This window comes from Artibeus jamaicensis, unplaced genomic scaffold (assembly GCF_021234435.1).
Source record: "Artibeus jamaicensis isolate MK-2021 breed Jamaican fruit bat unplaced genomic scaffold, CSHL_Jam_final contig_3126, whole genome shotgun sequence".
Classification (NCBI taxonomy): domain Eukaryota; kingdom Metazoa; phylum Chordata; class Mammalia; order Chiroptera; family Phyllostomidae; genus Artibeus; species Artibeus jamaicensis.
Window position 1 is genome coordinate 3,664,581 of NW_026521723.1, and position 25,214 is coordinate 3,689,794.

The 25,214-nt window shown below is 38.9% G+C and overlaps 1 protein-coding gene across 1 annotated transcript in view; it reads left to right on the forward strand.

Annotated features, from left to right (window-relative positions):
• The first annotated feature begins 10,112 nt into the window (after nucleotides 1-10,112).
• ALCAM (activated leukocyte cell adhesion molecule) overlaps nucleotides 10,113-25,214 on the forward strand; it is a 198,332-nt gene continuing 183,230 nt past the window's right edge. The window contains exon 1 of the mRNA XM_053663166.1: nucleotides 10,113-10,277. Within this exon, the coding sequence (XP_053519141.1) occupies nucleotides 10,205-10,277 (73 nt within the window). The 5' untranslated portion in view covers nucleotides 10,113-10,204. The remainder of the gene's footprint in view (nucleotides 10,278-25,214) is intronic.

The window sequence follows — 25,214 nt, forward strand, 5'->3', positions numbered from 1 at the left end:
ATTCCCCCCTTCATTCCCCTCCACCCTGCACACCCATCCCCCACCATTTCCTCCCCTTTCAATTTAACTAGTTTTAACAAAATTTCAAAACTGAAAGCAATAGCCAAAAATCACTTAATTTGCATCTCTGCCACATCACAAATTTTTGTAATTTCAGTGAAAGCATATACACATGTTTATAAATCATTTTTATTCATTGGCTTATATAGTTGTTTTAATATGTATTGTGTTTTCTCACATGCTTTTTACCTTCAGGTATGATTATTAAGTAAATTTCTAGCCCTCAAAAAAAAAACTAAATGCAGTAAACACCTCCATGCAATGTTAAAATGCTGGACATGAAATTAAATTAAATATGTGTTCTATAACACTGTTAGCTGAATAGGTTATGAATCATCTATGTTTGTGGAATACATTGCTTTGAATTTTAATTTTGCCAAATACACCCTATAAAGAAAAAAGTATAAGGAACATTGAAGCTTAAAATCTTAAATACTGAACCACCTCTGTAGACTTCGCAATATTGGTCTGCATCTATAATTATGCCTTAGTGAAGAACTTACAGAACATTATTCAAAATGTTTGTTTTGAAAAGATTCTAGATAAATGCACTGTATTTGAAATTGATTAATACTATCTGATATGCATCCAAACATTTTATTATGCTGAGAATCTGACTTAAAAGTTACAAGGTATCTTGTGTATTTACTGTACCAGAAAGTGGTTTATTTTCATTTAAGCAAAGTGGTACTAATAGCTTTGTGAATTTTGGTTAAGTCTTTGGCTCCTGGGACCTCTATTACCTCATCTTTTATATGATGTATTGAGACTGGCTCCATGAGTTTTTTTACCTATGCTGAAAAGCCTTAAAGTATCTAAAGGATGCTTATCAAACTGTAGTCAAAGAAGCCGGACTTTATCAATTTTTTAATTACCTTGCACAACAATTTATAATTTATTTATGTATTCATGATTTGATGAAATCATTAATCAAGTAGCACTGTGGATCTACTCTGTGTCTGTTTATTCCAGGCATATAGCAGAGAATAAAACAATCACAAATTCCTGTCTTTGTTGAGCTTTCATGCTAGTAAAGAGTGGCAGGTGATATGCAAGATAAATAAGTTAAATATACATGTTATATGAGGATAGATTCTCTGGGGAAAGAAAATGAATGAAGAAAGGGAGATGAGAACTTCTGGGGATGGGAACTGAAATTTTAAGTAGTGGTTCATGGAAAGTGTTATGAGAAAGTAACATCTGAGCAGATGCCTTGAGGGAGGTGATGGAGTAAGCTACACTAATAATTGGGGGACAGAGTTCTAAGTATTAGAAACAACAAGTGCAAAGGCCCTGGTGTGGGAATATGAGGTGTATTTAGGAATGATGAGATCGCTATGGTTTGAACAGCTACAATAAAAAGGAAATAGGAAATAGGACATCAAAACAAACCTACCTTAGAAGAAAAAATTATGTATTTAAATAAAGATAGAAAGCTCTTCATCTAAATTACTTGTAAGGCTCTGAAAAGCCTTAGTATTCTAAGGTTCTATTTTATATAACATAATAAGTGAATCTTAATCATTTTTTCTAATTAGTGTCATTCCTTAGAAATTATGTTTATCCAAGAATTGCTTCTTAATACTTTCCTGTAAATTCAATGACCTTACTTATTTTAAAGGGAAATAGTATGGATACCCTAGGCCTAGTATTTAATTCACCTGGCTTTCCAGAAGTCCATTAAATCCATGGTGATCTATTTGTTTTTAAATAAATCAGATATATATCTTGTTTTCATATTTCTGCAGTTATTACATATCCACCTCAAATTTCTGAATGAGATTACCATGGATCATAATGGTACATGACAAAGCAAGTAGAGATAACTCTGGAGAATTTCTCTACAATTAATGAAGTTGAAATTTCTTTTAAGGTATCTCACATTTGAAAAACCATGCCTTGAGTCACTTTCTATTTACTCAAAACTTAAAGAACTGGACTTGCAGTCAAGATGGAGGTGTAAGGTAGACACACTTCACCTCCTTGCACAACCATGGAAAGAATTATAACCAGATCTCAAAAACAAATAACAGCCAGAACCATTAGAAAACCGAGCTGTATAGAAGTCCAACAACCAAAAATTAAAAGAAGCCACATTCATCTAGATGGGTAGGAGGAGCTGAGTCACAAACATTGTGGGGGTGGTGATGTAGTTTGGAGAGGGGTGGGTATCGGTAGGCAGCAGAATAGGGCAGTGTAACAGATGGTCCCACATTCACCTGTGGTAGATAAAAATCAGGAGAGATACCTTGGTAGCAAGTGATCCTAGCCCCAGGCCAGACCTCATAACCCAGAGTTTCAGCACCAGGAAGAGAAATCCCTATTACCCCTGGCTATAAAAACCAGTGAGGGTTGGGCAGTGGAACAAATGGCTGGATTTTCACTGCTTAAAAGACTCACACAGACTTAGAATGCATTCAAACCCACCCACTCTGGGTTTCACCACCAGGGCTACAGCTAGAAGGGCACCAGTTGCACATGGGAAGTGGGTAAAGTGACTGGAAACAGGGTGAGTGCCAAGCAAACCTTCAGAAGCCAGGCAGTGGCATTGGCCCCTCTCTAGCCCTCCCCCAACACAGAGCCACAAAGTAATGAAGAGGGTAGCCCCACCCTGGTGATTATTTAAGGATCCACCCCACAAAATTTACAGGTATCTTTTTTACAATAGGCCACCCTACTAAAACAAGGAGTCGAAGCAGCTCTATCTAATACATAGAAACAAACACAGGGAGGCTGCCAAATTGAGGAGACAAAGAAATATGGCCCAAATGAAAGAAAAGAAAAAACCCTAGAAAAAGAACTAAATGAAATGTAGATAGTCAACCTATCATATGGAGACTTCAAAACACTGGTAATCAGAATACTCAAAGAATTCATTAAATATGGCAAAAACATAAGGGAAGAAATGAAGCTTACACCAAGTGAAATACAGAAAAATCTACAGGGAACCGACAGAAGAGAGGAGGAAGCTAAGAATCAAATCAATGATTTGGAACACAAGGAAGGAAAAAGCATTCGATTAGAACAGCAGAAAGACAAACAGACAAAAAAATGAGGATAGGCTCTGGGACAACTTTAAAAGTAACAAAATCGGAATTGTAGGGGTGCCAGAAGGAGAAAAGGAAGAGCAAGAATTGAAAACTTATTTGAAAAAATAATGAAAGAAAACTTCCCTGATTTGGCAAAGGAAATAGACATACAAATCCAGGAAGCAAAGAGTCCCAAACAAGTTGGACCCAAAGAGGACAACACCAAGACACATCATAATTAAAATGCCAAAAGTTAAAGATAAAGAGAGAGTCTTTGAAAAGCAGCAAGAAAAAGGAAGAGATACCTGCCAAGAAGTCCCCATAAGACTATCAGCTGATTCCTCAAAAGAAACTTTGCAAGCAAGAAGAGACTGGCAAGAAGTATTCAAAGTAATTAAAGGCAAGGACCTACAACCTAGATTACTCTATTCAGCAAAGCTATTATTTAGAATAGAATGGCAAGTGAAGTGCTTCCCAGACAACATAAAGCTAAATAGGAGCTCATCATTGGCAAGCCCTTATTATAAGAACTGTTAAAAGGACTTATTTAGGAAAAAGAAGAAGCTCAAAACCATAAACATGAAAAAGGCAACATATTCACAACTATTGACAACTGAATTAAAAGAAAAAAACCAAGCAAACAATCAGAACAGGAACAGAATCATAGATATGGAGATGATTTGGAGGGTTATCAGCAAAGAGGAGGAAGGCAGAGAATGGGGGAAATGGTGCAGGGATTCAGAAGCTTAATATGTAGGAACAAAATAGACAGGGGGTGTTAAGAACAGTATAGGAAATAGAGAAACCAAAGAACTTACATGCATGACCCATGGACATGAACTAAGGGTGAGGGAGTGCTAGACAGATGGGGGGGTACTGTGCAGAGAGGGCAAAGGAGAAACAATTAGGACAACTATAACAGCATAATCAATAAAATATACTTAAAAACATTGAAGAAAATAGACTTAACTACTTAAAAAAACTGAAAAAACTGTTTATTTGATTTGAATGTTGAAAAATATATGCATAGAGACCTTTGAAAAGAAACTCTCAAGTTATAGAGTAAACACAAACTGTTATACTTTTAAATCACTAATGAAATATGAGTGTTTGCTACACTAAAAGTTTTTGATATCCATTTACAGTTATAGTGTAAAATTTTTAGTTAAATAGCTTAGCTAGATTTTCTCTTCATATCTAACACAGGAAGGAAAATGACTAAGTGGATTTCTACTTCAACTGCAATAGCCATGCATTTCTTTTTGTTCCCAGACACTGAGCAACCTACAGTCTGAAATAAGAACATAATGTTTTCCACTGGCTTTGAAACTCTTTACTCTCCTGAGCTCCAGTGACATATCTTTTTTAGCTAAAATTATTAAAGATGTGAGTTGCAAAGTCTTATTAAAACAATGACTGGTGTTACTATTAAAATTAAAATTAAACAATCAAATCAAAGGACTATTTCTTAAAACAGATATCCACATGTACAGTGATTTTAAAATTATTGACTTAAAAAACCTTGGGTCCCAGAAATGAAGCAGAGTTTTATCTTATACCTATTAATTTCTGTGCCCCTTTAAAATAATTCTATCTTCCTAAACTTAATATAAAGCCCATTTAGCCCTGTATTTCAATCTTTGTTATCAGCACATAAACCCAAGATCGCTCCTTCCCTGGTCACTTAGAACATTTACTAGTCAGGCTCCTATTCTCAACATGATTCTTTTTGTTTTATCCCCATAATGTCAAAGAGTTTTTATCACTCTCTTCCCCTTGTAGGTTAAGTTTCTTTGAAAAATTTCACTCTGGTCACTAGGACTTGACTCACTCTCTTAGTGTTTCCTAAACTTTAGTTTGCCTAGTTGTGATAATGATTTATAATAAGAAATATTTACTTGGACTTTGACAAATTCCCTGCTAAGAGTCTCTAAAACCCTTGGAATTTCCTAGGTTATGAGAGTGATAAAGGTGTCTTCCTTTTGTGTTAAGGGGCTAAGTTTTGGAAAGCTCATAGGTAACCTAGCATTAGAGGCTGTTTTCCAGGAGATCCAACCATATGATTAGAAGTTTGACCTTTTGGTCCCATCCCTAAACTTCCAAGGAAGGCAGAAGGGCTGGAGATTAAGTTCAATCACCAATGACCAATGACTTAATCAATCATTGCTGTGTAATGGAGCCTCCACAAAAACCCAAAGTACATGGTATATAGCACTTCAGGGTTGGTGAGCGCATGGAGACTGGCACAGAAGCCTGCTCTTCTTTCCACACACCTTACCCTATATATCTCTTCCATCTGGCTAACTGCTCTCTAAAGGTAGGTAGTGTTCTAATTGAGTTGAAATGTAGGACACACAGCTGGTGTCCAAGAATTGCTTGGTGGTATAGGGAAAAACACACATTCGAATGAGTACCAGAATCATCCTTACTAGTCCTATCTCCAAAAACTCAATGGAGACACTTTTATCTCCTTCTATCACCCTCCCTTATAAGTTTGTTTCAATGTCTATGTTCTGTAAAAAGGAACTCCTTCTCACTACTTATCATTTATACATCAATATTTAGAGAGTGTCCTATGTATTGGCAAAGTGTTGGTTAGAAATGTGTAATTACTGATGAGGAGGTAAGGAAAAGAAAATGATTTAGAATTGTTGCATGCTCTTGACTTGCACACGTGTTTTGGTCAAAAATTAGGACACAGACTAGTATGATGTAAGGTGGTAAAGAACAAATGTCACTAGCCTTCCAGACCATCTTTGGTGAAATTACATCTCCAGTAGAAACTTGTGTTATCAGAAGGAAAAAAAAATCACCTCAACTCTTCAATGCTCAGGTGCCTGACCTGGCTATATGGCCACATGCTAATGGGTTGATCTTTTAGTACAGACCAAGGCTCCTGGCTGAGCCTGTGGGTTCTGAGCTCTGAAGTAAACAGATTCTAATCAGGAAATTTGCTTAATGTGCTGTCTTGGCTTTGTACTGACTGGTGATGATTCTTTCGTACTAAAGGTGCAAAACTCTTCTTCTGTTCTAGGTAACATGAGTATATTTTCCCCTGCCTGAATATTATTCATTTTACCTCTTGGCATAAGAAGTATGCATCATGGTGCTCTGAATCATAACTAAACTGTACAGTAAAAGTCATTGGAATGATATGTATCATCGGTTGTAACAAAAGCGATTGTGATCCAGATGCAGCAGGAAAAACTCTTCCTCTTAAGAACTAGGTAAGATGGACTCAATCCCACCTTTCCTAGACTTTTGACTCTCTTCATCACATTATTTTGAGGAGCTTACATTCTTATCTTTATTTCTGACTCCAAGCTTTTGTTTATGATAAATTATTTCAGTCTGAAGATGGTCTTGTATGCTCTGTACCTGGCTCATGAAGATAGGGTACACTGCCTTGTTAATTTTATTAAGGAAAATGTTTGACAGTAGGAGACTGTATTAAAATATTAGGAAGGAAAGGAACTTCTATTTAAATTAAGCCCTATCTCCCCCAACCAAAAAAGAAAGTCCAACATTGTTAGACATTTTCGATGAGCAAAGTGGATAGGAATAAACCTCCAGCATCAAAGTGCCTGGGGTAGAATTGTGGCTTTACCACACTGAGTCACTGTGTGGCCTTGGGAAAGTTACTTCACATCTCTGAGCTTCACTTTCTTCATGAGTAAAACAGTAATAATAGCACCTACTTCATAGGTTTTTTGATGGGGAATTTTCCATTAATTCGTATCAGTTGCTTAAAACAATTTAACATATAGCAAGTTTTCAATAACTATTACTAATTAATAAAAGATATTTAAAGGCCTTAGATCATTTCTAAACTCATGATTGTTAAAGCTTGGTCTTTGTGTCTTTCTGCTCAACATCTTCCTCTTCTGCCAAATTTCTATTTTAATTTTTATTATTTTGTGATTCCTAATTTTATTTTATTATGTTGTTTAATACACATTAGTTTCACCATCACTTTTGTGGCCTTAGCTCTACATGACTAATAGTCTTGGGAGTTACTGCTCCAAGTGGCTTATTGAGGCATTTTCTTAAACTAGGACAAATTCCTCTCTAAAAAGGATTATGAAAGCTACTGATATTATATACAAACATGTATAATCTGTTTATCTATATAATACACAAAATCATTTGCTTCTAAAATTCTATACACAGTTGTGTACACATAGGATATCCTTAATTGATAGAATATATTTTGATCCAGTTTGTGCATTTTTAAAGGTGGTACTCTAATGTGTCATTGCACTTTACGAGAGACTGACTTTTGGTCAAAGTCACTTGCTAAGTGCAGACGGGGATTTTAACTAGACTTTGCTCCCCAAAGCCCAAGCTCCTTCTACTACACCTGCCAGCTGTTTGTGTGATCTCAATTCTCACAGCCATCTCAGGAGACTGACACTGTTGCTTCCCCTGTTTACATTTAAGGAAACTGAGGCTCAGGATGATTATGTAAGTTGTACAAGATCATGCAGTTAGTAATGTCAGAGCCAAAATCAGACCATCTGCCTTTTGAAGATCTATTTTTAACAACTATGCTACGCCCTGGCCCAAGGCTCAGGCAGTTGAAGTGCTGTCCTGTTCACCAAAAGGCTGTAGGTTTGATCCTTGGTTGGGGCACATACGGAAAGCAACTGGTTGATGTTTTTCTGTCACACAGATGTTTCTCTCTGTCTCTGTCTCTCTCTCCCTTACTCTCTCTTTCTAAAATCAATAAAACATAATTTCAGGTGATAAATAAGAAAAACAACTATGCTGTATTAACTATCACCCCAAACCAAAGGGGATCAGATAGACAAAGTGGAGGATACTGGATAAATATATAGTTGAGATAACAGATGGTTTGTTATAATACAACCTATGAAGAGCCACTGGTAAAAGAAAACAAACAATTCCCTGTAGAAATTCTACAGAATCCATCGGAATGCTAGCAATTTAGTCAAACTTAGTTTATGGAATACTGATTAAACAAGCATTTGCTTCATAGGATTAGCCTTCCTGTTGGTCCATAAGATGTAAATAAAATGTTAATGTTAAAACCAAGTGGGAGAAAGGACTTATTTTGAGAGGAAAAATACAAGAGCTCTACTCTAGAATATTGTTATTGCAACATAAGGAGAAACCAGGAGGATAAGACAGCCAGGCTTTTGAAAAAAATGCAGCTGAAAATGCAACTTGATAGTTTCAAGCATGAAAAGATGAAAAAAATTCAGATTATTGCGTGTGTGCATGTGTGTTTGTTTTATTGAGCTTCTCCTGCGGCAAACTCCTCGCACCCCCAAGTAGCTGGTGACTCCAAGCCTTCTGATGAAAGCACAGTATGTGAGGATCACTAGTTGGCATTCTCTGCGGGAGAGCAGCCTCACACAGGGGTGACCCTGTGATGCACTAAAGGCTATTTAATGTCCCGGCGAAGTGGTTCTGGGGCCAGTATTTTATTAAGCTTCGGGGATGAGACTTGTGATCCCGCATCCTTGATTTAGAGCCACTTAGAGCTCTGACAGCTCCACCCCCCTGTTCTAGAGTAAAATACTCCTTCATGCTCTCTGCCTGATCTGAAAGCGACGCGGCTTCCAACGTTCCGCCAGGGAGGGAGGTGGTTCGGTCTTTAGAAATTGCCCGAGAATCCTGTCCATCTGCAGAGGTGCCTGGCTTTCTGGAACTGACAAGGAGGAGCTTGACTTTTAATCTGAGTAACTTGAGGATTTTCTGTTTGCAACTTAAAAATCGCCGCTTAATTCAAAATGCAGGAGACACACGCTCCGGCTTTGTTGACATTGGGAAAATCCAAGTGACGAAGTATGGTTTAGAAATTCCTGATTTAATTTCCCCATGTTAAAAGTAAACATCTTCTGTTTGGCACGGGCAATCCACTCAAGTCATTTGCCTTTTTTAAAAAAGGTATGTGAGAGAGGGGGGTGAGGCGTGGGAGAGGAAAAAGAAGGAATCAGCTTACCACGTACTTCATCCCCAGCCAACCGCAGCTGTTCTGTTAACTCCTAGAAAACCAGTTCCCACCTCTGCTGCCTCCACCAGCCCCTTCCTGCCTCCTCGGCCCCGCCCTCGGACCCCAACTCTGCGAGTTCCCCGCCCCTACTGCCCGGCCCGGCTACTAAGGAGGCTGTAACAGCGCCGCCGAAAAGTCCCCCGAGGAATGAGTCAAAGCGGTTGGAGTTTTGGAGAAAGAAAAGGGTAATTTGGTTTTCGGAACCACGACAGGGCTGGGTGAGCAGCGTGAACTGAGAGAGACCTTTATTACCCTTATTACCCCAGGAATGCCACACGCAAGTGCCAGCCCAGGGGGCTCCCCAGGAGCGCAGGGCTTCTGTGTCTGCTCCTTATTGGCTCGCTTGTCTGAGGGGGCGGAGCCAAGAAACCCCGCCCACTCGGGCGCGCGCTCCCGCGCGGGTGTCTGAGCTCAGTCTTCGCACCGGTCCTGCAGCGCCTCTAGGCTGCAGATCTGCGTTCCAACCACCTGCTCTGAGCTGCGTCCTGGGAAGCTGGTGGAGGGAGAGTAGAGGGAGGGAGGAGTCGGAGGGAGGAGGAAAGAGGCGGCTTACACACGCCTCCCAGTCTCCCCACTCAGAGCAGCTCGGAGCGCTGCTGCCGCCGCTGTTGCCATCCCTGCTGCTGCTCTTGCTGCCACAACTGCTGCCCACCTGAGAAGACCGCCTGGACCCGCCGCCCCCTGTCGCCACCCCTGGCTATTCCTTCTTATCACCGGCTTTTTACTTTGCCACTATTATCATCGTTATTATCCCAAGAGAAGGGAAATAGCAGACCAACCAAAAAGAACCACATACACCTTTCCGAATTGCTCAAGTGTCTCCCAGGAAGAGAGAGGGTAGCCGGTCCCCGGAGAAGCAGCCAAGGGGCCAAGGGCTAGTGTTGTAGGGAGGAGGAGCTGGGGCACGGCGTGGTGGAAAGTTACGTGCGGCGGACACCCGAAGGTGCAGCGCCACAGCCCCGGGGGGCCGAGTGTTTGCGAGAAGCCGCTGCCCGCTGCGTCCCGACCCACGAGTGCGCGGGCAGCGCGGGGCACAGGGAAAGGCGCTTCCTCCTCCGTCGCGGACTCTCGGTGGTTTCGGAGGACGAGGAGGAATATGGCACCGAAGGCGGCCCCCTCCTGCCGTCTGGTCTTCTGCCTCTTGATCTCCGCTGCTGTCCTCAGGCCAGGTGAGCAGGGGCCCCGGAACAGCCCAACGTGGGCCGGGGGCAGCTTTCTTAGGGCCCCGGCCCCGGCCCCGGCCTTGCACCGCCAGGCAGTGCGCCCAGGATCCTGGGGGAAGTAAAGGGACGGCGGTGCGGGCGCAGAGCTGGCTTTGGGTTCAGTCACCTGTGCCACACGTTTGGGCTCGGCCGGTTGACTCAAGTTTGCGAGGCGACGGGGGCACTGGGTAAATCTCCAGGAACTTTGGGTGAGGCCCGGGCCAGGGCTTCGGGGGCCGGAGGGCAGGATTCGCCTGCCTCCTCTTCCCGCGGTGGCTCCCGCCTGGGTGGCGAGCTGTTGCCCACTGACAATCCAGTGCCTGATTTCAAAGTCCACGTCATTTCGCTCCGGGCAGTTTTCCTTTCGCTTAGGTCTTGCGAGCAATAGCTGGGCGCACTTTTTTCGTGATAAAACCCCGTAAACTTCCCCTTGGTCTCAGGCGAAGAGGGGATGGGAGAGGTAGAAGAGAAAGAGGACTTTAATTGCTCCCTTAAAATCCTCCTAAAGCTTAAATCGTGGTTCGGACCCCTCCTCCCCCATTTTCTTGGTGGGCAGTGAGTTTAGGACGGATAGTGGGCAAAGAACCGAGCCAGGTTTGACCTTAAATGTAGGGTTTGTAAAATTTTCAGGTCCTGTGATTCAACCTCAGGTCTCAGTTCTGTTCTGAGCCTCAGGAGAAATCATGCAAAACCCCCAACAACTAAAATTTGTCGCCGGGAATCCCTTTCTGACCCTGGGGCGGTCCTCCGGCTCCGTCATCCTGAGACCCGGGGGTGGCTGGCACGAGTTGGTCCTAACAGCGCGTTCTTCGCGCTCTCCTGCACTTGACAGAGCAGCAGGTTTATTTCCTCGCTAGACTTAAGAATTTTTTGGATTTTTTTCCCCATAGGAAGTTTTAATTGCTAGCCCTGCCCTTCATAGAGAGTTGCAAGTACAACTCCTACTTCCTGTTATTTCGGGTGCTATTTATTCTACTCTTTTCTTTATTTTTTTAAGTCAGAGAAAGACTTCCTCGTTGCATCTTTAATTCTGCACATCCCTTCCGCTGTTGGCAAGTTGAGGCCAAGAGAGGACGTTTGAAAACCTCTCGACCTCTCCCCCAGGAAAACGGGGACAGTGGGGCCGGGGGCTGGAGCTGAGGATCGTACGTGTTTGTGAACTGCAGCTGCGTGTGTTTGCGTGCTCGGTGGAGGCGCAGGGGAGGGGGTGCTCTCGCGATCTCTTTCTGAAAGTTACATTTCTGAGTGAGAGGCAATGAGCTCACCTGCTGTTCCGAGGTTGGAGAAACAGTGTGAGCTGTGTGTGGCAGATCTCCGGTCTGGGGCGGGGACTGTGCAACACGAGTTGAGCCGGATTTAAAGCCGGTGGGGTTGGGTAGGAACAGCGGGGAGGTGGGGGGAGAGACCCCCTCGGGTTTGGCACAGTGCAGATTTGCCCGTTTTCTGATCCCAGTGTCGCTGTGGGAAGGAAGGGCACTCACACGCCGAGAGGAGAGAAGAGCGGATGAGGGCGATGAGTTTGTAAAATGTAAAGATCCACCCGCCCACTGTTGGCTTTTCAGTTTAACCGTCTCGCCGCTTTGAGAGAGCGTCTCACCTACAGCCCCACCCTGGGAGCACACTCACATGCCCAGTTTCCTTTCCAGTGCCCTCGCTCTGGTATTTATTTTCAGTGGGGTCAGATCAGAGGACAAGTTTTTCTGCACATTTAATTGCTCAAAGGGGAGAGGTTCTGCTTTCAGATCCGATTCGTAGCGATTCTTCCGGCGCACCAAAGGCGCTGGTCTCCACACCGGCTTCCTCTCACTTCCCGCAAGCCTCAGGCGGGGCCCTCCTAGGGGTGGAAGCCTCAGCCCTTCAGATCAGCGATTTCTCTGAATTTACCGGACTAGCAGAAGCGTGAAATTGTCAGTCAGTGTGTTTTAGCAGAAAGGATTAGCGCCGAAAATACCTTGTCCTGACTCTGGACTCAAGTCCTGGACTGCAAGTGAGCCTTCTTCCGAGCGCTGCCCACAGCTGCGCCCCGGAAGGATGCCGGGCCAAAGGATGGCTTGGCCAAAGGGGCCTAGTGTCTTGCCAGCCCGCCGCCCTATATTTCCCAAACAGCTGTGACAGTGTGCGTCCAAGACCTTGAGGGCAAAAATCCGAGTTCATGTACCCTCTCCTGCGGGTCTTTTGGTCTGTAGTCACTACATACTTATTGATATGTTTTAGGCATGGCACATTGTAACCTGTTTTGAAGAGAAGGGAAAATACATATGAACCAAGAAAACTGAATTCGGAGTTATAAAGGCAATGAAGTATGTGCTAATCATCCTGGAGAGAAAAGAATCTAATTATTCTTATAGAAAGAGCGTCAGCCTGTGGTGACATTTTGTATTGCTTATAAAAGGCTTTCCTTGATTATTTACAACAAGGAGGTGGAGCTCTGCAGTTAACTGTTGCTTCACTTGAGTCCTCTGCGCACACGCCTCTGTGGAATTTTAGTAAATGCCGGATAGAAGGCGAATCCCAAGACATAAGCACAAGGAAGGGGTTTGTTTGGTACCAGTGGTGTATTATGTGGGCAATGTATCAGTTCATCTCAAAAAAGGCCTTGGGAAAAGCATCAACTCAAATCAGATAATGTCCTTGCAGACTCCATGATGTGAGATAATTAAAATGTATTCATTTAAAAACTGAAAACTTGAGTTTAGTTGCCACAGAATATTGCTTTTTTTCTTTGATGATTTATTTAATCCAATAAAAATTATAATTTATTACAGTACTCTTTTCAGTAAATTGCTTTTCTAGGTTTGACTCACCTTTTCAGGCTTTCCCATGTGTAAGTAGAAGGTGGGCTACAGATACAGTGTGGGAGATACCTGCAGCTCAGAACTCTGTCTCTCACTGCCTACGGTGAAAAGCCAATTAGGGCAAGGCAGACTCATTTTCCTGTATTTTTCTAATTCTTTCATACAGTCTGGGTGGACGTGATTTGTATACATTTTGTTACTAGAAAATGTTAGTGTACCCCAACTGCTAATTTTTCATCTTTTTTTCTACTTTTATAAACTCATTTTAATATCTTGTGCTTACTACTTCAGGCCAGAATAGTACTTAAAAAAAAGTCTTGGACAGGGATTACTCTCCCAGTCTTCTGGGTAAAGAGATCCAGGAAAAGGATTTTAGATCTCAGAAAATCCCCAAAGTGTAACCCATTCAGTCTGGAAGTGACAGTTGATGCAAATTCATTCATTTAACAAAGCCTTATATGTACACCTGTTCCATGCTTCTAAACAAAAAAGTTGATTTGTGCTGTTGTTGTGAGTGCAACATAGAAGGAAATAGAAAATACCAATGTTCTCTTCATGTTTTCAGTTTTATACAAATCCAAAATATTTTATGACTAATATAACAAAAGTTGTTATATTCCAAACCTTTTCTGACTTTTAGGAAAATTCTAACTATCCTATCATTTTTAATGGAAATTTGGAGGAGAACACTTGTCTACTGTTGACATATTTTTTAAAAATCAATAAAAATATACTTTAATTGTTGCAAGTATTTACAGAAAATTCTATCTATTGGGGTTGGTACGAATGTGCTCAGTTTTTAGCTATGCCATATAAGAATGTGGTGACCTTGGGAAAGTTACTTCTCTGCTCCTTATAATTTCCAGTCTATAGAATTTTCCACTTATGTAATGCATGGTTCTGATTAGTAATTCCTTTGCTCAGTTAGCATTTTAAAATTTCAAGTAAAACATCCTATATTAAGACTTTCATTATATTCTTAATGGAGTAATACTCTTTATTTCACTTCATTGTCACTTGATCATTTTATTAAAAGCAGGAAAAGTAGGGGTTTTTTTCTTCCGTTTTTTCTTTACTCCCCAAGTTTTCATGCCATTAAACATGGGCCTTTGTAAAACTAAGCACAAAGCTATCAGCATTACTTGGTATAAGATGGCAGTATTTCATCACATTGTATTTTAAGTGTTTTACAATCACTTTGTCTTATATTCTCAACCACACCTCTTTTTTTTGTTGTTCTGGCCATTTATTTTGTATAAAACATCATAGAGTTCCAGCGCTCTGAGTCCATTAATGGAAGTAAACTCATGCAATATAGGTTCCAAATATACAGGAGAGCAACATAGTGGAGCTATGATAAAAGAGTATCTTTGTGCCTCTGTGAATATATATGAACTTATATTCAACTCTTCTTTTTTTTTAAATTTTTTAATTTTTTAAAAAATATTTTATTTATTTATCTTTAGAGGGGAAGGGGAGAGGGAGAGAAGCATCAATGTATGGTTGCCTTTCATGCGTCCCCTGCTGGGAAGTGGCCTGCAGGGAACCGGCCTGCAATCCGAGGTACGTGCCCTGGCTGGGAATCGAACCGTAATTGTCTGGTTCGCAAGCCCCCGCTCAATCTACTGAGCTACACCAGCCAGGGCGTCAACTCTTCTCAAAATGTTATTTTATTCTCTATTGTTAGGCTTTCACAAAGGACCATTTCATTTTTTTAATTTTAACTTAAATTTATTAGGGTGATATAGGCTAATAAAATGATATATGTTTCAAGTATACAGTCCTATAATATATCATCTGTATATTTCATTGTGTGTTTACCACCGAGAGTCAAATCTCCTTTTGTCACCATATATATGACTTCTTCATTTCATTTCTTACATATATTAAAAAATGAGCTAACTCATTGGAATACTAAACAAAGTTTTCTCTGAAGTGGTAGGCGATGAATTAATATTTGACTTTTACATTTATATATCATTTTTCAAAAAATTTTATAAAAAATAAAAAGACCAGAAAAATGCCCATTTGTACCTCTTCTTATTTTTTAAAAAAATAGGTCAGAATTTTCTCTTCCCTGTGGAGATCAAAGTCAAGACTAAAATATATTCTCTATATTTAAGAAGGGAAATATAGGCTATTTGATGAGGTTAAATCATGCAGTTATTATAATCATTCTTATAGTGTACAAAGTATTATCATATATTTGAAATTACTCATATTTTCATCCAGCTAATTTCTGTTTAAATAACAAAATTTATATACTCTCACTCGCACCTTATTATTAAATGAAATACTACATATTTCAACTAGAACTAGTTCTAAATGTGCTGTGGTATTCAGTAATTGTTTTATGGTACCCTATTATCATAATCCATTATCGCAGTGTGTGTTCCAAGAATGAAATTAGCTTTTAGTGCTGCCTCTCTTATTTAGCCAGTCAGTTCTCAATTATCCATTACATTTAAGGGGAACTCAGAGTTGCACATAATCCAAAACAATTTCTAATCAAAGGATTACTTAATTTGACTTTGAGTTCAAGTACTTCAATGAACATGCCTATGTCTGATTTTCTAAGAATTCATCCTTTTACAACATAATGAAACTAAACTATGGGAGAATAGATTAATCAGAAATTAGATAGCTGTCCCTTCCCTCTGGCTGAATTCCCCCCCTTTTTTTTCCTCTAACACTTTCTTCTTTATCACTCAGTGAACAGCCTGGTATATCTAATGCAGCCCTGGTTTATGCCTGATGTCCTGATTCAATTACTATGGTACCCTACTTCACCCTCAAGAGTGGTTTGGGTGACAAATTTTATGGTTACCATAATTATTAATGACTTTCCTGTTTACATGTCTGTCTTAGAGTATTTAAGTATAAGACATACATTCTTCATCCTGACCATTGCATATTTCTAACATTTTTATTTATTTATCACCTACAGGGAACTAACAATAGGAGTTATATGCCCCTTTAATGTTAAGCGTAAGAGAGAGACAAGGTTATAACTTGGAACCTCATAATATTGCAGTGAGTGTGGAACATTAAGGATCTCATGGTTTGGAAAGGAAACCAAATTCACTTGAGATGCTAAGACAATAATGGTGGTTGAAATTCACCTGGGAACACTACTTATTCAATAGCTATGGAGTATCAAGGGAAGGCCTTTTCCAGTCTTATCCTTAAATTCTTTTGTAACAGTGGAAAATTGTAACAGTGAGGAGTTGAAACCCACCCTGCCATTCTGCTGACATTGTTTCTGTAAGTGCTGACTCTGACTGATATGTAGCATGTAAATGGGCAGCCTGTTTATATAAGAATCCTAGGAACTAACTCTGAAAGATACAGACTCTGACCTTCAGGCTTCCCAGATCCAGGAGATTTGATTACCTTCATCCGTGGAGCAAGGATGACACGGAGTCAGGATGACTAAATCAGGATGATGCACACCGGGCCATGAGTTGTCTTATTGGAATGGACTGTGCTGGCCTGTACCATAGAAAACTTTTCAGTCCCCTCCCTTGATCTCTTTGTTCTCTTCCCCTCACCCTCCTGATAAAGACCACTGCCTCCACTGAGATGTGAAGATGGTTTTGAGACATGAGTCCCCCATCTTCCCCAGAGATGGCCCACCATCTTCCATGTTGCTGGCACCTGAAAATAAATCACTTTCCTTTACGACAGCACCTGCTTTTGTAGCAGCAGGCGGCTGGGCCTGCTTTCAGTTACACATTCTCATCCGATTGCGTGTTTTCCATTCTGTTCTTCTATAAGTTTTCTCTATGAAATTGAAGGAAGCCCTAACTCTTTTTGTACAAATAAGCTACACTTGGATCAGTTAGAAGTGGTGACCTGACTTGGGACAGCCAACAATATGTCTAGAATAATTGGTGCCAAGACTGACTATTCCCAATTAGGCACCCATGGATTCTTTGGTTCGTTTATTTCTGAATGTCTCAGTTACTCAGAAAACCCCAACAATGGATGGAAGTAAGAAATAGTGAGTGGGTATTATCTAAGCACACACAATAAAGGAAGCCATAATATTGTCCTACAAAATAGGGAAAAATGAACTGAGAAGGCTTTGGCCATTGCGGCTGAAACTCTTGTCAGACCATTCCCAAGTATTTTCCTTGATAGTTGGGAGGTTTATGGGTGTAGAATTCACTCTTACTATTTTGAACTACACTGTATCAGTTAATTATGTGCCACAATAAAGCATTTCAAAACATAGTGGTTTAAATCAGCAACCATTTTATGTAGTACATTATTGTGTAGGTTGGCAATTTAGTCTGCACAGCTGGGTGATTTTCTGATTGTAGCTAGTTGTCTTCATCTATTAGTCTGCTTTGGGTCAGCTTAGGAAGCTTTACTTCTGGGAGTTAGCTGCTTATTTTTCAGGAAAAATCAATTCTTTGTGTGTTTACCTTCTCTAATATGCTTCTCTCGGTTTTCTCTATTGGTGGAAGCCACGTTCTGTTGGTAAAGACCAGTCCTGAGCCCAGCTCAAATTCAGCAGTGGGGAATCATCTCCACCTATTGAATGGAAGAAGCTAAAAATACTTTGCAAACAGTGTGGATAAAGACCAGGAGGGAGAATTAGGGCAACTTTTGCAATCAGTCTACCTCTCACAATAATAGTGGAGGATATAGCAGCAGCAAGGATGCTTACTGCAGATCCTGAGCCCCATATTCATAATGTATGCCCTTCTTTTCTACACCCTTGGACAGGAAGTAGGATGGGTTATAGAGACTCAAGCAGGGTCCAATAAGAATAGTCTCCTCACTCAAACTTTATCTTCTCCTGGAATAAAATTATGGAAAGTTCAAAGTGTGTGTGTGTGTGTGTGTGTGTGTGTGTGTGTGTGTGCACTGGAGAGAGAGAGAGCGAGGGAGAGAGACTGAGAGTCTAAGAGAGAGATTCGTAAGGGTTAAAGGCATGCAGCATTGCAATATGCAATTCGTGGTCAGAAGCTAAAAATGTGATAGAAGAGAGGCCGTTGGAGAAATGAGAAGGTGCCTTAGACATGCATCTTGTTCAGTTCTCTTGTTTGGTAGCTGAGATAGATGAAGACTTGGGTTACAAGGTTACCTAAAACTCAATAGCAAATTAGCCAGTTTTTAGAGACAACAATATTCTTAGTTTCATTTAGGCATAGATTGAAGGTTTTGGAGCTATAAATAATCTTAGAATTACATAGTTACTTGCCTAACTTACATTGTTGGACAATTCAAGAGTTAAACTCATGTGAATTAACAGTTCAACATACATAACAGCAATAAATACTGTACTTATTGAGTGCTCAGTATGTGCAAAGCACTGTGCTTGGTATTCGTGCTACTTCAATAAACTAGTTCCTAGTCAAGGTCCAAGATACTATGTTCTCTTTGGGAAATAGAAATCAATTAACTAATTCTATAATTTTTTGCTGGAAGTTTTGCTGAGTATTACAAAGACAAATAAAGAATATTTTACATCAGAGTGGTCAAACTTGGTCTAGAGCTTAGAAAAAAATCAAAGTTTCTTTCAGAAAGGGATATCTGAGGTATGTGCTGAGGAATAAGCAAGCAAAAGATATGGTCTGAGTGAAGATGCTAAGGTGGAAAGGAACATGGCTTCTGACTCCTGTAGGTGACTAGGAATTCCTTAAAGTTGTTCAAATACTTTCCTGAAATTTCCCTAATTTACTTACAAGTTGTGGGGTTCAGAAGAGGATCTCCTTGATCTTTTTCAGATATGCATATATTAGCAAATATTTGTATATGCACTTCTTTAAAAATGAACATACTGTACACACCATTTTGTGCCTTTCCTTTTTCACTTAGCACACATTTTGAAGATTAAGAGATTATCCCATATCAGCACTGATTTTAACACAGTGTATTGGATTTCATTATATGCACAGGAATTGATTCGACTATTTCTTTGGTTTTTGGAAATGTAGTTTTCAATCTCATTTTATTACAAGTAGTACAAAAATGAACATCCTAATGCAAGTTCTTGTCCATATGTGCAGTTAGGTTGGGAGGAAAATGTCCTGGAAGTGAAATTGCTGAATTAAAGAATATAGGTACTTTTCATTTAGGAACAACTTCTAAAATTACAGTCAAAGAGTATGTACTTCATTGTATGTTTGAAAGTTGGTAAGAGAATAGATCTAAAAGTTCTCATCACATGAAAAAATGTTGTAACTACGTGCAGTGATAAATGTTAACTGAACTTATTGTGGCAATCATTTTGTACCATACACCTACAACAAATCATTATGTTGTACACCTAAAAGTAACGCAATATTACATGCCAGTTACGCCTTAATAAAAAAAGAGTATGTATCTTTTAAAAGTTCCAGCAAAAGCACACTGGGATACTGCCTTCCTCATACTTCCTCTACAACTATGTGCTATTAGTATAACTTTACAGAAACAGGATAGTAGATTGGTTCTTATTTATTTAAAGGTTTATGAGAAGTATAAGAATTATAGGAGTAATAGCCAGACATACTCACATGTAAGGCAAAACCTGTAAGTACATTGGTGCCTAACTTTATTGTACATGAGATGAGGCCAAAAATGGGAGAAAGTTTATTTCTTACTGCTTTTCCAAATAAGATGGCTCACTTTTAGAACATAAACTATATAATTAGAAGCCATATTTCTTTTAATTTTGGAAGATTTATGCTCTGTGGAAGCCTTAGGAGTTGCTGATACTGTTTTTCATTACAGAAATGATTTCCAAATATTTGGCTTAGTTCATTGTACAATATACATTGTGAGGATGGTCTCGCTAATGCTATTTTGTAAAGCCTGCATTAATAGTTCTTACTAGAGAGACTTTGGTTATTTTTATTTATTTATTTAATCTTTACCTGATAATATGTTTATTACTGATATGAGAGAGAGACGGACAGACATTGATAAGGGAGATAAACATCAATCAGTTGCCTCCTATACATACCTCAGTCGGGCATCCAACCCACAATCTAGGTATGTGTCCTGACTGGGAATCAAACCCACCGCCTTTTGGTGGGGGGGACAACACTCCATCCTACTGAGCCACTCAGCCAGTGTATCAGTTACTTTTAAATGCACCACATTTTGAATAATTCTTCCAACAAATTTGTTTTAATACACTCATCAAAATTGTTGGTGAGGTGATAAAAAGCACTGTATTCCACAAATGTATAAATAACATCAGTGCCACTAATATGTTTCATGCTGCAGTTTTGGATCTATTATGGATAAGAGTAAAATATTTATTTTATAGCCACTTTTATATAAAACACACACACATATATATATATATATATACATATATATATGGTTCCCCCCAAAATGGAATTCACTTGTAAAAATTTGTGTGTTTATTCTTATATGTTTGAACTTCAGTCACCTTCAAAGCACTCTCCATTTGATGTGATACACCTATCAAGACTTTTTCACTGCTTAAAACGGTATTTGGACTTGTCAATTTTAATGACTTTTAGTGCTTCTGCTGTTTTTTGTTTCACTTCTTCCAAAGTGGCAAAATGTTTCCTTTTGAGAACTTTTTTCATCCGGGGAACAAGCACAATAATCACTAGGGGTGAGATCAGGTGAATAGGAAGGGTGGTGCATGGGGGTCATGCCGTTTTTGGTCAAAAACTGCAGAACTCTCAGCATAATGTGCACAGATGCACTTGTAGGTCACCCATCATCATGAAATGGGCAAACGTGTTGAAAGAATTTTCAAAACAATTCACCAAGGCTGAATGCAGCCTCTTACAACAACACCAGCTGGTACACCGATATAGATGAGTTCCTAGGATACTTACCTATCAGGGGAAGCCTATACTACAAGATGCCCACCCTCTAGAAGATAATTCCAGTTTTTTGGGGGGTCCCCCTCATAGTATTCAAAAAGTATATACTAAAATATATATACTTTTAAACTCTAGCAACACATACTTCTAATGGAGTTAATAATAGTATGTGCATACTGCGATTTCATGAATAAATCAGTTTCTGCCTAGCTTTTAGTTTTAAATGTTCAGATTGATGGCATTTGCACTTTATTCTGCAAGCATAGTCCCTACCTGGATGAGAAATATATGACACTATCAAAAAATGTTTTTGCTGGTTATAAGACACAGGTTTTATGTTTTTGTAGAGATGTGCATGGCTCTAAACATGAATAATGCTTTTGCTATTAGCTGCAAGAGTGGAATGTAATACACATTTGGATTTACCCTGTAAATTTGGAGTAATCCCTTACTGAACTCAACCCCAGTGGATGGTAATCTAGGTCTCAAATAAAAATTTTCTTTTATAGATGACAGATTAGTATAAAATTGCTTTTCTTCTCATGCTAGATGGCAAATAAGCATCTGTTCATTAAAACCCTGTATCTGCTCAGCTGTGTTTTTCTTTGCTAATAATAAATGTGTGTCCTTACTAAAAAGAGTCAAGTTTCAGGGTATGGCTTGTAGATTGCCATTTTTTAGAACTGACCCAAAATATTTGGTTACAAAGGACTGGAACTGATTGAGTAGTGATTTTTTCTGCTTTTGTAGATAGTGTAGCTATAGCTTGATGACATTTCTGAAAAATAATTCTCTGATTAATTTGTATAGACTGTCACTGCTCACAGATGTCACAGGCTACCAGCGTAGAGCATGGACTTCACTGCATGGGAGTGCAAGAGCTGGGGCTATGGATCAAGACATTTGTTTTCTTTCTGGCTCTTGTCTCTAGCTCTTGTTTTCTTATTTGCAAAATGAGCATAGCAATACTACTAAGTGTATTGGAAATGCATATTCAAAAAAGTAATGAGGGTATAGTGCATTTCCCAGTCCATGGCACATGGTGGACTCTCAACTAATAATAATTATGAGTCACATTTTTCAGTAATTATATTATTATAATGTTACTTTATTCATGTCAGGAAATATTGGGTTGTCAGGAAATACTGGGTTGGCCAAAAAGTTCATTTAGTTTTTTTTTCATACAATGGCCCTAGTAGTGCTTAGCTGTCTTGAACGTCATTTGAAATAATTTTGTTAGATTGTATTGTGACATCTGTCCTACCAGCATTCACTTAAAAAGAAACTTATCAAAATTGCGAGTTTTTGTGTAGCCATTTTAACACTGAAGATGGAAGAAGACATGCAACATTTTTGGCATACTATGCTTTATTATTTCAATACAGGTAAAAATGCAACTGCAACACAAAACAAGATTTGTGCAGTCTATAGAGAAGGGGCTGTGACTGATCACACCTGTCAAAAGAAGTTTGCAAAGTTTCTTGGTACTACTAACATTTTGGCCAAATAATTCTTTGCTGTGGGGCTGTTTCATGCTTTGGAAGATGTTAAGCAGCACCCCTGGCCTCTACCCACAAGAAGCCAATAGCAGGAGATAGCCGACATACTCAGAATATCCAAATCAATAAAATTATTGGTTAAAAATGAAAACTGTGTCTTTCATTTTACAGAAAAAAACTAAATGGATTTTTCCATCAACCCAATATCTTTATTTCACTGATTGAAAGATATATTTAAGTTCCATCTAAGTACATTTTTGACTTTCAAGAACAAAAGTGGAATCCATGTTCTTATTAAGGTAGTTCAGAGTCCCATTGTCTCTCAAGTAAGTTTTCAGTTTTATCAATTCAAGAAAAACAAATTTAAAATTACAACCTTAAAACATGTAATTCCCTCAAACAAGAACAATTCAGAGAAAAGGAGCCCCTGTTTGAAAACTGTAAGGACATATGTAATTTACAATTACACTCAGATATTGGTATTATGTATGTTTCTATAATTTGAAAGACATTAGACCTTACAGGAAAATTTTATAATTATTTTAATAGAGTCATTTTGATCATAAAATTATGGTTTAAACACCAGGCACATTCTCTGAATAGTAATTCAGTAGAGGGAGCTGGACTGCTTTCTTTCGTGAGCACTGTAGGATGATTCTGCTTATGGTGATTTTTCTCTAATTTAATGGTGAGGTTACTAAAATAAAACCATAACATTAATGACATTTTGGAATTTGAATAATATTCTTCTTACTAATCTGATTAAAAATGCTTCTACAAACTATACATTTGGATGTGAAATTGCTAGTCGATTTTAAAGCAGGTGTGCTTTCAAGAAGCATACATCACTCTGATACAGCAAGGCTTCAAAGGAAAGCAAAATTTATTTTCAATTATAAAATAATGACTATTTTGGATATCAGTTTTGTGGTACTATTAAATAAAACAGTTATATATTTGAATAGGAGAAAAATAGCTGGTATTTTTCTCAATTTCTCTACCAAGATTGTTAAACAAATGAGTATAGATTTCTATGAGGAAATAGTTTCTACTTATTTCCCTTTCTCTCCCAAATATCCCCTCAATTCAGATAACTCCAGTTATATTTGCAGCCTAAATGGATATGCATCACCGTGCAACTCCAACAATTTATTGACATTTTAGGAGACTCAATTTTGTCATGGAAGTATTGTTCACTACGATTTTTAATATCTTAGCCCCTTAAAAAGTCTCGCATTAAAAATTATATATAGTTGAAAATTTGTATAGGTTTGAATTGATGCTAATCAACAAGTTTTACTTGAGTTCCAATTTTTTAAAAATAATGTAAATGAAAATCCCCACTTATTTTTTATTTCAAGTGAAATGAGTTTATTGAGTTTCACAGGGAATTACATAATCCCACACATTAAACCTCCTAATTTATTATTACAGTGATGTTGGGTGAAGAAATGGCCCAGTTCTCTGGCGCATTTAAGGATTGCCAACAGAGACAGCTTTTAAATATTTCCCAATGAAATGAGATACCTGCTCTTCTGTCAGCACTAGTAGGACAACCTGAGGATTTGAGGCTAATAGCTTGTTCATTACAGTTTTAAGCATTCCTTAAATTAAGGGTTCATTTTATTGTGTTTACTTTTCATTATAGATTAGAATTTGAGAATGTGGCTTCAGGAGCCAAATTGTGTGGATTTTAAACCTGTGTCTCTTTAATGCTTCATATAATAAGGGCTTGGTGTTAAATGGACTTATTTAAGAAGAAGAAGATCAAAACTATGAACATAAAATGACAACAAACTCACAACTATCAACCACCAAATCTGAAAAACAAAAACAAACTAAACAAACAACTAGAACAGGAACGCAATCACAGAAATAGAGATAATATGGAGGGTTTTCAGCAGGGAGAAGAAGGGGAAAAGGTACAAGAAGTAAGAAACATAATTGGTAGGTACAAAATGGACAGGCAGGTGTTAAGAAAAGTATAAGAAATGGAGAAGCCAAAGAACTTGTATGTATGACCCATGGACATGAACGAAGTGGAGGATTGTTCAAGGGAAGGAGAGTACTGGGGAGGGGAGGGGAGAAAGTGGAACAACTGTAATAGCATAGTCAATAAAATATATTTAAAATATAAATAAACCTGTCTGTCTACTGTCCACACTTCCAACCAGGTGACATTAGGCAGAGTGCTTACCCCCTCTCATGTTTAATCTGTGCATTAGGGATAATAGTGCCTATTTCTTAAGAGTTATCAAAAAGGTTAAGTAAATTAATAGACATAAAGCTCATTCAGTGGCACAACTGTGAAATAATAAGCTCTCTGTAAATTGTTAGTATTATTCAAATAATAATGATTATAAACCAATATTAGTCCCATTAGTATCTGGAGAAGAGAGGCCCCAAGTTTTCTCAAAGTTATAAAACTGCCAGCCCTAGCTCTTCGCCACACTACCTTTTCTTCCACTGAAGAAGTGGACTATTAATGGCAGTTATGTCTTATTATTCATTGGGCATAACCTTGAATCTACCCGCTTGATAAAACAAGTAAGTCATTCACAAACTCCCAGACTTTATCCATTAATTGTTAGGATCATATTCATTATTACACCATTCTCATCTAATAATGAAACATCATTGTATTGTAATCCTGAGTTTTACATCTAAATTTAAAAGGAAAGCTAATGCTAAATAGGAGACATCTTGCAGGCTGCGGTCCACAGTGTCTAAGAGAATATGGTTGCTTCAGGTCATCAGTGTCAGTGGGCCACAGGTAATTTAGAAGTAGGAAAACACATGTGTTTAAGA